Raw genomic sequence first — 18352 nt, forward strand, 5'->3', positions numbered from 1 at the left:
ACCGATCTTGTTTTTGTTGTGTATTGCATACCCAATTCTTACAATTTAATAAGCTTCTAGTTACTCTTTAAGTTTTTAAGTTCCAAAAAAATTATATATGTAATTTTTTAAGATAATATCTATACATTTTTTATGCCAAAACATTAATTATAATAATAAGTAAGTTTTGAAAATTATTAAAAACATGTTTGTTCTGTTATTTAAAATGTTATAGGCATGAAAAAATTCATAGTGTATCTTTAAATGCAACTAAAGTATTTGTCAAGAGATTTTTGCTGAATTGCAAACAAGTTGTGTTTTATTAAATATTTTCACCATTTTGGCTTTAATATTAGCATGCTTGTTTTTAAAATACGAATGCTAGAATTTTTCTTTTAAATACATTTTCAAGATAATAAGTATTGCTTTTATAAAATGTGTCCGGATATTTAATGTAGTTGTGCACAACATTAAAGTAAATAAAATAAAAGTTTTAAAGGCCCGTCCGCAGTATTCAAAACAGATACTGGTTGCGAAGCAATTGAAAAACAACCAATTTTCCACACACGACAAGCCTGTAAAATGAAAAACCGACGTATGTTCATGTCACCATCTCTTTAGAACATATAATATTCATCATGTTGTCTCCCCCACGGTTATGACCTAAGCGTCCCTAATCTTTCTTCGGTACCTAATTTTTACTTCGACGAAAGACATAATGCCATCTCGTTTATTCTATGGCGTGCATAGGGACAGAAGATGCCAAAGGGGACATTCTTTAAAATGACCCAGCGAATCGTATGGACTTGTGAATGGAAGCTTCTATTAGAGACAACAGATGTCACTGCTCGTCATTGGCCGCCGCCGTTTGCAGCTGTTTCGCGGTACATTTCAAATAAATTAAGAATACGAACAGTTGTTTTAATGGACATCTTTTTTTATAATTGTTGTCTCATAATTTTGGGGGGGCAAACACCAAATGACCTAATGGAAGAACCGCCACTAATCTCGGAGTTGATTAATAGTTTTAAGGTTCACGGAGACATAGTGTTAATCATTTTGCATGCGATAAGAAACAATTCCAAAACTTTTTCTGAATTCTTTCTATGTTTGATTTATGTGTAGAACAATGAGGGTTCCACACTGTTGATGCGTACTCTACATGACTTCTTACGTAGAATGTGTAGAGAATCTTAAATGTATGTAAGTATAAATCCTAGCATTTTAAAAGCCATCCATGTGATGCAGAGACGTGCTTTATTTCAAATGGAAATGCAAAATGGGTATTTTCCATTTTGCATTTTAAATGCTTTTCTAAAAACCATTTTGCATTTTAAATGCTTTTTTCAATGCATTTTCCATTTTAAATGCTTTTTTGTAACATTCTTCCTACTATCTCCACTCATCTTTTTTTCATAAGCCCCAAATATCAGTCGGTCCATAACATCGCCATGAGAGATGATTTACATTTGTCAAGTTGCTCCCTGGTAGGAGCCCTGGCAATTGAGTGATACCATTACAAAAAATACTGATTCAAATACTGAACATGGGGCCATGACGCTGTAATATTAAATGTTAGATAGCAGTTTCTATGTTTTTACATTGGCAATATTAGTCCCGCGCAAATTTTTTGTGGTTTCATAATCCGTAGTCGTGGTGTTTTTAGATTTACCATCATGTAATATGTTTGTTCTACATTGATGTCCATTATTAAATGACAAAATTGTTTAAAAATTCTATAATTATTTTAATTGTTTGACTTGAGAAACCATTTTGCATTTTCAATGCATTTTGAAAATAGGTATTTTGCATTTTGCATTTGAAATGCTTTTCTAAAAACCATTTTGCATTTTCAAATGGAAAAGTTTTGACCCATTTCCATTTTGCATTTCAAATGGTTTTGGGCACACATTTTGCACATCTCTGATGTGATGTGCTCGACGTGAGATTGAAAAGGGAATTACTGTCTAATAGAAGCCAATTAAATTATAAACTAATAGAAACTAATGTAATACAATTTTATTTTCAATTCTGAACGGTGGTCTTACACGGGGCGATACTATTGTATCTAACACTCTGGAAAGTGCCGCAAATGTATACATCGACCGTGTAAGGGCCCGTTCCCACTTCCGTTTTCAAATCGGAGGCGGGTCCCGTTTTAAAACCGGATCATACTCTACAAAAACAAATAATTGTCGATTCAACCAAAACATTTTATTTGCTCATTCTTCAGTAATGGTGCGCAATGAACGACGGTGAAGCTCTTGTTGTCATGTGGTACTTATTAAAAAGACGAAAAAAAAAGGGAAAAGAAAATTTTGGGTACACCCCATCATAGCTGAAAGATTTTCTGTAGGAATTTTCCAAGTGTTAATTGGTCAGTTGAGAAGTGATGAACTAAAGTTCTTTAATTATTTTAGAATAATAATGATTGGATTTTTTATATAGCACAGTTTTGCTAAAAGCTTCATAACTCACATTTTGGGAAACGTAGCCTCATTCTAAAAAATGTTTTGGAAAGATTATGAAATCCACTATAGCATTGTATTGTAATACGTAAATATTTGCGTTTCTAAATATACATTTTATGAAAACGTCAAAAATATGTAAAAATCGCTTACAATTATTTCAAAGCTTTGAAAAATGTACTTTTTTCTGAGTATCATAAAGAAATAACACTTTATATATTGAAGAAATATAATTAAAAACTATTAGTCACCTCAAAATATTAACCGTTCAAACTAAAATATTTTTAATAAATTATTTAGAAACGCAATAAATTATGAACGAACAAGATGACAGATTCAATCGGCTTAGATAATGCAGTTCTACGTTCCATATATATTCTTGAATACAGACGCGTAGCGTTATTCATTATCGATACTCTGTTTTTTAAATCATGGCAATCCGTATACTAGTGATGGAAATAAATCGATTTTTGTAAAATCTCGCGCGTTTACGTGAAAAGACGTTCTAATGTCTTGACCGCTATTATCATATTTACGTCTTTTGACGTTCTAATGTTCTGAGTGGTTAAAGATAAAATATTACTATACTCTTTCTTCGACCAGTGGTATTAAATTTTCGGGATTTATTTCCTTATCCATTATTGTAGTTTTGATTTATTTACTTAACAAAATAACCAAATACAAGCACGCAGCGTGCCTGCTTCCTTGCAACTGGGAGCGGGCGGGGAGGGGTCGGGGTGTGGGGGGGACTCTGCCGGAACGACTGGACGACAAGTGTGAACAGCTCCATACAAAACTATGAGCGAGCGTGTTCCGACACGATTTGAAAGCGGACGCGCTGCGCTGGCGATCCATCCGACAAAAAATGTCGGATCCGTTTTCAAATCGTGTCGGACAAGTGTGAACAGCTCCATACATCCACTACAGCCACTAGGGCATCCGTTTTTAAAACGGGACCCGTTTTAAAAACGGAAGTGGGAACGGGCCCTAAGTCCAATATTGTGGAAGAACCATTTGTAAAAACGTTCAGGATGGACAAAAAAACTATCAAGGGATATATGCGCGTTTGTTTGCTATGGACTATGGAGTGGGTACAAGCAGTCTATTGGTCAATTAAAAAATTTAAAAGCACCAATCAATGCGGTTAGTGTTGCTCAACTGAAAGTTCCAAAAAAATATATTTTGAAATCGTTGGCTCGTACGCGGTATTAAATTTACACAGACAATATATAGTCTGAGGTGTCTGAGGGTAAAGTGCATTAACTTGAGGAAATGATTCTACATAATGGTAAGAGTAAAAAATAAATAACTTTTCCGAGATTCCAACTAAGGACATCTCTATTATACTAAAATAAAGTGGCTTTCAGCGTCCGTCTGTTTGTGCGCTTAGATTTATAGGGATTTCAATATCATTTAGAGAACTTCTTTCGGAAGGCGGTGTCCGGAAACTCGTAGTACAAGCGGGAAACTGGAGAATCTACACCACATGGGGAACCCAAATAAACATAAATTTTTTTAATTTGAGCATATTCCAAAAAAAAAAAAAAAAAACAAAAAAATATATTTTTCGGCTATTTTAGGGTTAAAGTTTTTTCTGGTGTTTAGGGTTGAACAACAGATGTTTTAACCCTGCAGAGCAGAAATATTTTATGATTACACCGGATTAAATGAAGGGTGATTTCAAATAGTTTTAATTAGTTGGGTACTTTGATCTTCACTGATAATTTATAAGAATTTGATTAAAAAAAAAAAAAAAATTTTAAAAAAAAATCAACTTCTAACTCGATTTACTCGATAACAAAAGCTCAAATCAAAAAAAAATATACTACAAAATCGACTCCAAATGTGATGTAGATTCACCAGTTTCCCGCTTGTACTACGAGTTTCCGGACACCCTGTATAATACATACATATAACGTCTAATTATAAAAATAATATTGAAAAAACCAAGAGATTATCCAACACACCTAATTTTTGAAGAATTTAAAGTATTAAAATTTAATGATCTTGACAAAAAAACATAATAAAAGAAAAACAAAATCACAGCTTTTTAACTGAAAGTCGTACTCGTCAAAAATATATATTTCCAACACAAAAATGTAACACCACTTTTGCTCAACATCATTACATATATCTAGGGAAAAAATACTTCAACAGCCTACCTGAAAATATCAGAACAATACAAAACGATAAACACCTACTAAAAGCAATTAAAGAGAAATTCAATTTAAAAATACCAAAATGATGAAACTTTCTTTGTAATTAATTATAAATTTTAATATTCATAATTACAAACATTAAATATTCTTCATTCTGATCCTCACCACTCTTCTAGACACAAGAGCCAGCTTCTATAGAAGAGGAACATTAAAAAATCAAAAGCAGTGAAAACTAATTGCCGAGAGCGAGTGTGGCAACGTTGCATGTTTGTGATTGGCCCGTATCCATTGAAACCGCATGTAAACAATAACATAAGACCGAAAGTTTGACGTTTACAATGTGCTACAAAATCTTAGGTTTTAAACCAAATTCAAAAAAAGAACTACACGACACAAATTTTCAAAATGTCTACCTTCCATGAGTATTTCCATCTTGTGACCCGAAAACATAGCGAATGTCTGCTCGTTCTTCGTGGGTACACAAAGCCAGGCATTGTCATATTAATTAAATAACAAAATTACGCACCAAAGAACAGACCGGTCGGTGGCCGAGTTGACATCGCGTTTGGGTCCCACCCAGGCGTAGTGTGTTCAATTCCACGGCTGGCTAAGTCCTCCATCACAACACAAGCAACATTTTCAGCTTACTGTGGTGGTAGTAGGAGATTTTCAAATATTGTCAGGTTATTCGTAACCCGGGAATATTTGTCTTTCTTTTAAAAATTTTTAAATTAAAATTTTTTTTTTAAAGAAACGCAATTTTTAACAGTTAGGTAAGTATACAATCAAATAAACATAATGTTAAAAGTAAGTCTTTGGAGAAAACACACACTGAATAAAGATGTTTTTTTAAGTAAGTTTTAATAAATACACACTAGATAAAGACACATTACTTTAACATTTTTTGATTATAACAATTGAGTTTTTAGTCTAAAAATTGCTAGGTACATTAATTTATCAGATCTACTTTGCAAATAAAATAAAAGTTATAGACACAATGCACGGTAAGTACCAGAAATACGTTGCAATTCAAATTCAACACTGACTGACGGAATCGGCAGTGGGTGGCGGGACGATAGATTTGGCAACAACGTAAAATAATAACGCCGGCGGCACACGGTGGACCAATTTTACCTGAAAGTTGGAATTTCGAAAAAAACTTTTTCGTCTTTGTTACTTGTACTATCATGTGGAATCACCTCCCGAAGTTTGTGCACTTTACTCTCAGACACCCTGTATTATTTACTTGTACCATTATGTGGAATCACCTCTTGAAGTTTGTGCACTTTACTCTCAGACACCCTGTATTATTTTTAACCAATTCATTGTGAAACAACAGGAAGTATAGCCGTTTATGTATTTAAAAAAAAAAAAAAAAAAAAAAAAAAAACACAAATTATTTCAATTAAATTTAGTTGCGCATGTCGGCCTTTGAACCTGCAGCCTCCGGATTTGTAAACTCACCTTAATTCCTAGTCTTTCGCAGTGATTTGTAGTCTTGTTTTAAAGCCTTAACCCTCGACCACGGAAGCCGTTGCGGTTGAATTGTCTTTTTTGTTTGTTTTTCTTCTTTTTCTCTTGGTTCCTTCTTTTTGGGTGGGAGGGTCGAACATGTTGACCTTGTGCTCCTTCAGCCGGTGCAGCTTCATGGTCACGCGGTGCGCAAAACTTATCCCACAGTCTGGGCACGAGTATGGCATTTCTCCTGAAACGCAAAACAACAAACTAGCTTCAACCTTCCCTGTACACTCCTAAACTTCCGCACGCTCCCAAGACGACAGCCAGCATTACGAATATGAATATTCAAACTATTTATACATTTCTCTGCTGAAAAGGAGCAGGCTCTGCTGCCTTTATCCTCGTGTGTTCCTCGTACGACTGCAGAGCAATACCAAAACCGAAACAACAGAAACCAAAACATGCGTTCTTCCACCTCGAGTATCTGCTCGTAACTGACTGGGTTCAGTTGAACTTCCCGTCACAATAAGGACAGCTGGATTGCAGTTGGTTATGTACAGATTCCATATGATGTTTAAGACCATCTTCGCTTGTAAGTTTACTGCTTATAAGAGAGTTACAATGAATATGTGGGTACCTGTGTGCGTGCGCAGATGAACGCCCATGTTGTACAGTTGAACTTCCCGTCACAATAAGGACAGCTGGATTGCAGTTGGTTATGTACAGATTCCATATGATGTTTAAGACCATCTTCGCTTGTAAGTTTACTGCTTATAAGAGAGTTACAATGAATATGTGGGTACCTGTGTGCGTGCGCAGATGAACGCCCATGTTGTACAGTTGAACTTCCCGTCACAATAAGGACAGCTGGATTGCAGTTGGTTATGTACAGATTCCATATGATGTTTAAGACCATCTTCGCTTGTAAGTTTACTGCTTATAAGAGAGTTACAATGAATATGTGGGTACCTGTGTGCGTGCGCAGATGAACGCCCATGTTGTACAGTTGAACTTCCCGTCACAATAAGGACAGCTGGATTGCAGTTGGTTATGTACAGATTCCATATGATGTTTAAGACCATCTTCGCTTGTAAGTTTACTGCTTATAAGAGAGTTACAATGAATATGTGGGTACCTGTGTGCGTGCGCAGATGAACGCCCATATTGTACCGGCAGTTGAACTTCCTGTCACAATAAGGACAGCTGGTTTGCAGTTGGTTATGTACAGATTCCAAATGACGTTTACGAGCTTTTTTTGTGATTTTAACTCCGCATAACGTGCAGGCAACTAGCACTCTGGGTCGGTGGCTTAATTTATGTTGCCTGAGAGTGTGGTCTCCAGAAAGCATCTTGCCGCACTCGTCACACTCTTTAGGTTGCTCCGGGTGCATGTGTAAGGAAACGTGCTTCAGGAAGGAATCACTTTTCATCAAAATCTTTCCACAGATTGGACACAAATCAGTTCGAGTACATCGCTGTAATGAAAAACAGTTATGAGAGACTCACAGTAACAATGAACAATCAGTACAAAACCAGAACAAATCCAGCAGACATCTTTTGGGAACAGCTCAAATAAGGACAAGGTTCATAGTGAGAAATATCTAAATAGTATAAGATAAAGTCGCTATCGCGTCTGTCTGTTTGTGCGCTTAGTTCTCCTAAACTATGCAACAGAGTTTGATAGGGTTTTCACTATCATAAAGAGAATTTCTTCCGGAAGGTTTGTATATATAACACATGCATATTATATTTATAGAAAGTAGAGATAATAATAACATAGTAGAGTTAGTAATAACATAGATCATTGTAGAAATGTATTTTATATTTGTACAGCGCCCTTGAGGTGATTTTGCACAAAAACGGCGTTATACAAAACATCCAAATATTATTATTATTATTATAAGTCAATGTTTTGTATAAAATAAATGTCAAAAGCTGGGTAAAAAAAGTATCTGGAAGTGAGAGAATTTTTTCTATAATTTATTCTACGAATATGATACCCAAAATATGCCATTACCATCTACATAAAAAAAAAAGTTAACTTCTTTTAAACTGTTTTTTATTAAATACGCAAAAACTCCAGTAAAATCATATTAATCTAACTATATGTACTATTTTTTTTTTCTTTATTCATTTTTTTTTTTCATTTAAACCATAGATAATGTAACCACCACTGTTTTGAATACATAACCTATAATGCCCACGCACAGACTTCGCCTTTGTGGGATTTTTTTGTTACTGTTTTATGTAATTAAATGTAATATTAAAATGAGTAAATAATGGCAATTGTACCGTAGAAGAATGCCAGTCTTTCTCCTGTACCAAGAATTGACTTCCGAAGACGTACATTTTCTTTTCTTACGTTACATTCAATGATGCTGCGAAGCTTGTCAAATTTCACTTTGCTCATAAGGAAGTACGTGAAGAATTGTTCGTCATCAGATTCTATTTCCATTACCAGATCATGGAACTCTCCGAACGTAACAATAATAAACTAAGTCAATCGTACTCAAATTCGCTCTCTGATCGTGAGACATGACAAGGCTACGAATTGCGCCTGTTGACAAGTAAACATAACTTAAAAAATAAACAACAAAACAACTGCCGCATACTTAAGAACTAGAGACTGTGACAAATCAAATTTCGTCACAAATAAATTTGAATTTAAAACTGAGTGTGTCCTGCAGTGTACGCCCTAAGACAAAGAAACTGTTGACAGACGAAGGTTGTAAGGAAAGAAGTGAGAAGTGCGGGGTAGAGCGACAGGTCCTACAAGCTCAGGAAGGAAGACAGTCAAGACCGAGGTGGGAGAGAGAGAAGACAGAGACAGGAGTGGTGGCGAAGCACGCGTTCACTGCCTAGCGATCTGATGCTGGGCGGTGGATGAAAAGTTACAGTCGAATTCGAAGAAGTGATTTGCAAGATATGTTTTACTCCGCCCGGCGACGTAATGCTGGGCGTGAGACGAAGAAAGTGCAGTGTCCAGACGCGGCCGGGAGGGCCTGAGTTGCAGAACTGCAGAAGCTGCCACCTAGGACTTCGGCTTTACTAAGGACAACGCACAGAACCAACTCAGTGACAACAGGGTAGTTACAGTGAAAAATGAGGATGTGAACAGTGGAGAAGCAACCCGAACCATATGACAAATAGTTAAGTTATAGATCTAAGTATAATTTAGATTTAGTATTAAAACTTGACAATCCTAATTAAAATCGAGACCCATAATTAATAGATGCGTAGCGATGCTACGAGATTCATCTAGAACGACTCATCAATACAAAAAGCATCGTAACCGGAACACTTCAGACTTTCAGCGCCCTTGAGGTGATTTTTCACAAAAACGGCGCTCTACAAATTATCCAATTATTATTATTATTATAATACGAAGCGTTCCTATCTTGTTACCTACCTGTCTACGAGTACCTACTTGCGAGCGAACTACCTACGTCAACACGTTGCGAGTTAGACTAGCACATTACGCGCATTCGCTAGAAGGTTCTAGCCTATTGCCTAGGCATAATTCCTGTGCCATCAAAACTACCAGACGAATCTCGCTGAAGCGAGTGACCCGTAGTTTGCCAGCGGTCTCGCGTACTTACTACCGCCACCGGTAGGGCTATATAAATAGGCCCGACGCAGCGAGCAGTCAGTCAGTCATTAGTCGTTCAACAATTTACAATGCTTCGCGAGTAACAACCCGCGCACCTCGGTATACCCGGCTCTGCATAGTTCATTCATGGACTCCAACGGGATCACAGCGCCCTGGCCCCAGCATTCCTGGCCAGCGCTACATCGGATCACACAGCGCCATGGTTCCAGCACATCTGACCAGCGCTACATCCACGCACCTTGATCAAGCGGCATCCTCGCTGGTCTATGCATCTCCCGCACAACCGCCGACCAGGTCCACTGCACCTTTCGGCTTCTCTGTTCAGCACTGGAGCACCCGGAAGATCCATGGCCTTCACCAGTACCTGATCAACGAGTCCGGTCACCAGCAGCGGCGTCGACTCACTGACCCGCACATTGACCAACACCTCACCGCCTGCATCCGGAGTCTTCATCATCGGTCCTCAAGTCATCTCATATACGGCAACCTGACTCAAATAAAACACAACCTCTTTCATTGTGCCTCCTCACCAGAACCCCAAAGATGTTTATAATTAAATTCACCTCCCTTGTCCCCACCCAAGCGACACGAATTGGCGAGAAGGCAGAACATACGACTGAGTATAAAGCAGCAATATGTTTAAATATTATTCTGAGCTAGTTGCCGGAGATATAAACGGATATGTTAAAGTGATATGTCATGTGGACACACGCATTGCATACGTCAACCCACTGTGTTTCTACTTTAAAGGATTGGCCTATTGTAAAATCTGATATGAGCGCATCAACCGAATGCCGCCGGTTCATTGAATAATAATAATAATAACTTACTTTAGTCCGCTCTTTATGAGATTTCTGGTGGATAAAATAGTCATCTTCCTGATAAGAAATCATGGGACATTGCTCACAAGGATATTCGTCCTCCGTTTCACCTGCAAATAAATGTGTTTTAATGTCATGTACATTATTGAGTGCAACGTACAGTCGGTTCCGTTTAATCAGGACAATCGGGCCCGAGCATTTTGGCGCACATAAGCGGCTGTCCTAAATAAAAGTTTAAAAAATTAACTCTGAAGGAAAAACTTATGAGGGGTGGGTAGGAATCTAGGGATCAGTGTGTCCACGAGTGACGGACGAATGAATATATCACCCTCACTGCGGCGCAAGGCAATGGATCGAGATATTAGTTGGAAAGGCAAAGGGGCTCCCCAAACTAACTGCAGGTATGTTTTTTCATTTTTTTTAATGTGAAACCGCACAAGAGTCCCAACTGCTCCCGACCGTCTGGAGCCAGTGAGACTATGGCATCCCCAATCGAGGTATGTTGGGAAGGGAAGGAGGTGACGAGATTTGGCACTTAAATTCAATGTTTTTAGATATTTCTTTGTCCCCTGTAAAATTTGTAGTATGTGGGACACGAGCTATTGTTTTGTCGTGCAAAATGTGTACCCAAAACCATTTTAAATGCAAAATGGAAATGGGTCAAAACTTTTCCATTTGAAAATGCAAAATGCAAAATGGTTTTTAGAAAAGCATTTCAAATGCAAAATACCTATTTTCAAAATGCAAAATGGTTTCTCAGGTCAAACAATTAAAATAATTATAGAATTTTTAAACAGTTTTGTCATTTAATAATGGACATCAATGTAGAACAAACATATTATATGATGGTAAATCCAAAAACACCACGACTACAGATTATGAAACCACAAAAAATTTGCGCGGGACTAATGTTGCCAACGTAAAAACATAGAAACTGCTATCTAACATTTAATATTACAGCGTCATGGCCCCATGTTCAGTATTTGAATCAGTATTTTTTGTAATGGTATCACTGAATTGCCAGGGCTCCTACCAGGGAGCAACTTGACAAATGTAAATTATCTCTCATAGCGAGGTCGAGGAACGACTGATATTTGGGGCTTATGAAAAAAAGATGAGTGGAGATAGTAGGAAGAATGTTGCAAAAAAGCATTGAGAAAAGCATTTAAAATGGAAAATGCATTGAGAAAAGCATTTAAAATGCAAAATGGTTTTTAAAAAAGCATTTAAATATTAAATATTTCAAATAACTCCATTTCCATTTGAAATGGATTTATTTGAAATAAAGCACATCTCTGGTCGTGAGTGATATATTTAAAAATAAATTTACCTTCACTATTAACTTTTGTAGCACTTTTAATGGCATCCTCCTCTCCGTGAGAGTGGAAATCTTCTAATTTATAATCGTCATTTGTAATAGCGTTTTCTTCTCCGTGAGAATGAAAATCTTCTAATTTAATACCGTCAGTTGAAATGGCTTCCTCTTCTCCGTGAGAATTTAAATCTTCTAATTTATAACTGTATTTATTCGGTTCAATGACAATTTCATCTTGATTTGACGAGTCCGAGAAAGGGTCTTCTTTTTTTATAAAGGTCATTTTAAGAAATATCTCATTACTCTTTAGACACATTTGTTGAAACTTATTGGTGCAGTCCAGGTGATGTTTACAACGTAAACAAACAAACTGGAACTCATCAGTTTCAAGCACATTCACAGCAGAGCATCGGAAGACTATCTCGTAAATTCCCGAGTCTCCCCAGATCGGTGTGGCCAACGAAGAGATTTCTCTCAGACATAATCTGCACGTGTACGGCACCGTCACTTTGTCTATTTTTTCTTCCATCACGGTATCTTCCTGTAACGTTTACATGTTATTAAATGAGATGATAATAGATCCACATTTAGATTACCATATCGTCACTTTGGTTGGACAGGGTTCGAACTTCGCCTCCATGGTCTGAGGTGTCAAAGGTTGCTACTGAGACGATGATAATGACTATCTTTGCTATCCAACCAAAGTGAAGAACCACACTGCACTTCCTGAAACAACCAACTTTTTTTTTTTTATATGAAAAAGGCATTGTAAGTGCTAACTCTCTCATTAGATGGCGTCGAGACAAAATAATTGTTAAACGGAGGAATACCTAAAATCTGAACCCAGAATTTATTATATTTATAGAGTTATTTAAGTTATTAGAAGCAATGTGTAGTAAATACACACCACAGATAAGGAAAGGTTAATACCAAAATTTACTTATTTATAAACAAAAATGTTGATTCCTAATACACATCTAAAAGATTATTGTACTTAGTTTTTAGAACAGTTTTTTTTTTTTGGCAAAACAATGTAAAATAATTATTTTATCGGAATGATTGTAAAATTCGGAACAATCTATAAAAAATACACTCCAAATGAAAACTTCTGGAATGGTCCATGCTAAGAAATTTCTAATTTCAGATGGGTTAAAATAGGCTGCCGATAATAGAAAATTCTGAAACAAACCGTAATGCCGTCAACCCCTCGATCGAATAAAGTGTACTGATTGGATAAAACTTCAAAATATTGATAATACGAGTGTATATAAATGATACATGGAATAAGTTCATAGATTTGATCATTGATTCATTTCATTGATTCCAAAGAAATTGCAAAGAAAAATTCATATTTCACACATTCTTTGCGGGAAACCAGAAAACTCGTCATACGCCTTTTTACAGTAAGAAGCGGGAGACGAGTTTACTCGTTTTGTTGCGCAAAGCGGTAAGGAGCGGGAAACTTGTAAACAAGAGGTTCTAAATGGGTGCGGGGTCATGTGTTTTCTATTGTCGGCGGTACCCGATCTATCTACCTGTCAATACAATGAGTTTGAAACACAAAAAAAAAAATATAATCGTTGTCGCGTATGCTCCGCTCACAAACTACGCAGTGAAACGCGGCACATGTGCAAGTTTTGCAATGTGCCCCTGCATAAAGGAAAGAGTTTTGAACGCTATCACACATTGAAGCATTATTAGGTTATAGTTTTTTTTTATATGTATTGAAAATTTGTAAATAATCTTGCAATTTTGTATGAATAAATTTCGATATGTTATTTCGATTGTGAAATACTGTTTTTTCTATGATTCCCAAGAAAGTAGTAAGTTTTTGTTCATAAAAAAAGGAATTACACATACATTGCTAAATAAATGAATAGAGACATCTTTTTAAAGTAAAACACTGAAAGTTTCATCGAAAAATATCAAATAGATCATAAGATATGAATATTTTGCGGAAAGTCTAATTTTGGCGCTAAAATTAAAAAAAACACCCGCGCTTCGCCCCAATTTGGCGGTAAAATGCCCAAATTGGGGGCGAATTGTGATACTAAATTATACAAAATATACCCACTAATCAGAACCGAAAAACTGGTATATTCGAATAGTATAGTGACAAAAAATCTCAATTTCAAATTTAAAGAAAAAAGAGTACCTTACACTACAAGGACAATAACGTTGAAAAATTTGACGCGACAGCAGAAATCGACGCGACAGCAGAAGTTGACGCGATAGCAGCAGTTGACGCGATAGCAGATATTGATTTCGTTGACGTTATGGACTCCAGAATTAAAATTTCCGCACTAGATTGCTCATCGAAGTCGAGTGTACGTTTAATTAATTTACTTTTTAATGTTGTCCATTCTTGAGCTTGTATGATACGATCTGATTCTCTAATGGAATATTTATTTTGAATCTAGAATCTACAATTTCTGGTAAAACAAACTAATTTATCTTCCATTTGGTCTGTCCAAAATATATCGTCTTTTTTAATGTATTCCAATTTCTATAGAAAATAATTTTATTTACGGTGTCCTCAATTAAATTTACTAATAATAACTCCGATTGCTTGAATTTCTTTGCGACAGTATAGGCAAACATCGATATTTATAAATAAAAATAAAAATATTGGAAATAACCAAATTTAGTGTTCATCAATAGCTTAGCTGAATTATGCGTCCCGGAAAACACTGGTCTGAGGCAGTCAACTCTTAGATCAGCAACATCATCAGCTGTAGGCAGACTGATGGAACCTAAGCGCAAACCAAATACTAAGTTTGGTGATCGCGCTTTCGGAGTATCTGGGCCGAAGGCTTGGAATAAACTCCCTCCGGAACTAAGATCCATAACAAGTCCAACAGAATTCAGGTCTAAACTAAAAACTTACCTTTTTAAGCTGTCATACCCTTAAATTAAATATACCACTCCTGAGAGAAAGTCCAGTTATATCCAATTATGTCTAAATTTCGCTAATAAACAATTAGTTAATGTTAATTAAGTGTTAATCTCAAGTGACCTACCATGTAAGTATTGTACTATATATTATCTGCATATATAGTTAGTAATAACATAGTAGAAATGTATTATATACTTGTACAACGCCCTTGAGGTGATTTTGCACAAAAGCGGCGCTATAAAAATCATCAAATATTATTATTATTATTAGCATTAAATACCTACTCTTTGGGCTGTAGTTTTGGTTTTAATAAATAAGAATTTATATTTGATCATTTCTTCGGAAAGTAGGAACTTGGCAATAAAAGTTATTTTAAAACATAAATCTTCTGTGGAGATTTCATATACATAATTATTTCCTAATTACAGCAATTTAAAAGTGGAATTTAATAAATCGCGAGATTTGAAATTGGTTTTACACTCGTTGTTTTTTTCAGTTGCGTTATTTACAATTTTTTGTTATATAAATCGACTAAATTAAATAAATTACAATACCTAATTGTAATTAGGAATTAGGGGTAAAAAAAAAACTTACTTGTACATTTTCATTGACAGATAGAAATCCCTCGGAAACAGCAGTATTTTTTAATTGTATTTTTTCGGAAAGATTACGTAGAGGCCTGTAAAAAACATTTAGATACATTACATTACAAAAGACATTGCATGCATTGAAAAAATAAAAATTAATTCCTACTCTATAAGTATATCTTACCTAATAATCTAATTGTGTTCGATAATCGATGATGACCGATTTATAATAATTTTTTTGTATATTTAAATAATGATTGTAACTTATTTTATCGTGCGTTCATTATGCAATATAAATTTCTTATTATTCGTTATTTATATCTGTTTGATTTCTACACATAATAGCATAAAATAAATAAATATTTCTTCTGTTATTGTTTCTAGGTACCTTATTATGAAAAAAAAAATTTGAACTTACCCAAACATTCCAGCGCGTACTTTAAATTTTTTTAGGCCGCTGACCATACCCAGTTTTTTATTATCTTTCCTCCCCATAGTATATAACTAGGAATTAAAAAAAAAACGATTACACTTAAACTGATTTTAGTTGAAAAAATTTCACAGAACAGAGCGGCAATAAGGTAAAGAACGTCTTTATACCGCCAGCGCTGGGCGATAACTAAATACAAAAGGGTGAAACCCTTATGTAGACGGCATGGAGGTTATTTCACAATTGCAAATTCAATGTTCACCTCAATAAAACTAAATGCATATTTTTATTTTTTTTTGTGAAATTCTGGTACATATATGAAAATTTTCCTCCGATATTTCCTAGATAATCGAATAAAAAATTGAATTTGGCACATTATACAATAAAAAACATATCCGAAAATGGGTTTGTAAATAGGATAATTTGCACTAGACAGTTATTTTTTAGGCCTGATACTTTCTAGGCTTATAAAGTCTTATAAAAAAAATGATTGTCTGCTGACAAGGCCAAGATGTGTTCTACTTGCAGTATTTAATTAAAGCATCTGTAGTAGTTCTAGGCAATCAAATGTTCAAACCAAAAACACCTGATTTTGCATTACTTGGTATTGGATCGCCTTGATCTCTTTGCGGATGGATTTAGAAGAGAGTTGATTTTGTGAACGAAAGGTAACTGAAGTTAATTATGTCGGAACGAATGCAAATAATCAAATGGAACTAAAAATATAACTATACCCAAGCAGCGCTAGTACTGCATAGTTGCTTCTGACGAGGATATGGCGGAGACGAGGACACAGATTTGACAGATTTTAATAATATTATAATTTACTGCGTTGTTGTAGGAACTGTCGGCCATAGATAAATGCTGTCGGCTGTCATTATAGCTGTCATAGATCGTGTCCATAGATATGCCGTACACCACTCCTAGACGGGGTTGCCGATCTGTACGTTCTAAAATTCCCACAATAGATGCTCAAAATTCCCAAATTGGGGAAAACAGAATAAGAATTCCCAACAAGTTCCATAACATTATCAATGAAGTAAAATATATCAGGGACCTTGGGTTAACACTGGATGTTAAATTAAACTTTATCCAACACACTGATGATGTCATTAACAAAGCCAATAAAATTTATAATTGGCATAGCAAAACCCTTCCACAACATAAACACTCTATATTCCCTTTACACCTCATATATTCGCCCGCACCTGGAACACTGTACACCGATCTGGACTCCTTTATACCAAGCCCATATCGAAAGAATAGAAAGAATTCAAAAAAAATAAATTAAAACACATAAATTATAAACTAAACTTACACTTCTCAAATTATACCGAATCCATTAAATTTCATCATTTTAACTCCCTCCAAACACGACGTCTAATTTTTGATCAAATCTTATTGTTTAAAATCCTAAATAATGGTCTGGACTCACCAGAACTTAACAATTTAATAAATCTTCATATTCCTACTAGATCAACCCGACAATCTAATTTATTTTATATACCCTCGTGTAGAACAAACATTCGAAAAAATTCCTCAATTCCTCGAATATGTGCACAATATAATACAAAATTTTACAGCATTGACATTTTTGGTAATAACCTAAAGAAATATCGATATGAAGTAATGCGTACGATCGATTATTAATATGAGAGTATGGAATGTATCGGGAGCATCTCCTATCCTCTTCTTATTTTCCTCTTCCTCTCCCCTTCCTTTAACACCGAATTAATTTTAAGATATTGAAACTTCATTTCCAATGAACTTGAGAACAATAAGCATAAGAAACTTCTGTGGCTTGACTTCAGTTAACTTGTATATATATATATTATATCATTGTAAATTATGTAAAAGCTGTTTGTTTCTACAAATAAATAAATAAACATTTAATTCTACCTCCGAAATGAAACAAAACTCAATTGACTTTAGCTTTTTATTATTTAGTTATTTTCAGATTTTATCTTTCGTTAAAATGCTTCCGAAGAAAACGAAATTACAGTATGTTAACAAAAAAATGCTAGTTCATTCGGAGTTAGTTACATCAATACTCATATTAATGTATTTATATATTCTACGCTGGTACGTATTTTTCCAAACATTTGATATACATAATAGTTTAGTGCAACAGTACACAAGAAATAAAATTTTGCTACTAGTTATACAGAAATTCAACGCAGAAGAATAGTATTATGCTTAGCTAAGTTATTTATATTATTAAGGTTTGTCATTATAGCCTTCTTGTAACTTGATCCATGCAGTTGAACACATCTACGTTATTAACTAAGTTAATTACTAAGTTATTGCCCTCTGCATGTAATCTAGGTAAAAATTAAACTCAGTCCCGATATTGTTGTCGTAATTAAAAAGAATTTGAGAAATAATATTGCAGAATCCCAGCATTTTCTCCAGATGTTCTAAAAACTTTATTAAAATCCCAAAATTTTCAAAATCAACAAAATCCAAAAGCAACACTCTTGGTCACAGCCTACTGTCACTAGTAATAAGACATGGAACTAAAAAGCCCTGGACAGTGCATTAATGCGATTTTGCATAAATGGCATTGAAACTGGCATTGAATACCATCTTCAAAACGTATGATTTCGCCTTCACATTATATTTGGCAAAG

The 18352-nt window shown here is 35.2% G+C and overlaps 1 protein-coding gene across 1 annotated transcript; it reads right to left on the bottom strand.

The window, feature by feature from the left end:
- Positions 1 to 4311: 4311 nt before the first annotated feature.
- LOC149414199 (uncharacterized) lies at positions 4312 to 16575 on the bottom strand. The gene is made up of 7 exons (XM_089644319.1): positions 16458 to 16575; positions 15712 to 15797; positions 15301 to 15385; positions 11826 to 12351; positions 10505 to 10605; positions 7200 to 7539; positions 4312 to 6311 (listed from the first exon to the last, which is right to left on the bottom strand). Exons 2-7 carry the CDS (start codon positions 15786 to 15788, stop codon positions 6118 to 6120), a joined length of 1323 nt encoding a protein of 440 aa, XP_089500445.1. The 5' UTR covers positions 15789 to 15797; positions 16458 to 16575; the 3' UTR covers positions 4312 to 6117.
- Positions 16576 to 18352: the final 1777 nt, after the last annotated feature.

The sequence above is a fragment of the Hesperophylax consimilis genome, chromosome 20, assembly GCF_061612785.1.
Source record: "Hesperophylax consimilis isolate HC1 chromosome 20, BYU_Hcon_1.0, whole genome shotgun sequence".
NCBI lineage: Eukaryota > Metazoa > Arthropoda > Insecta > Trichoptera > Limnephilidae > Hesperophylax > Hesperophylax consimilis.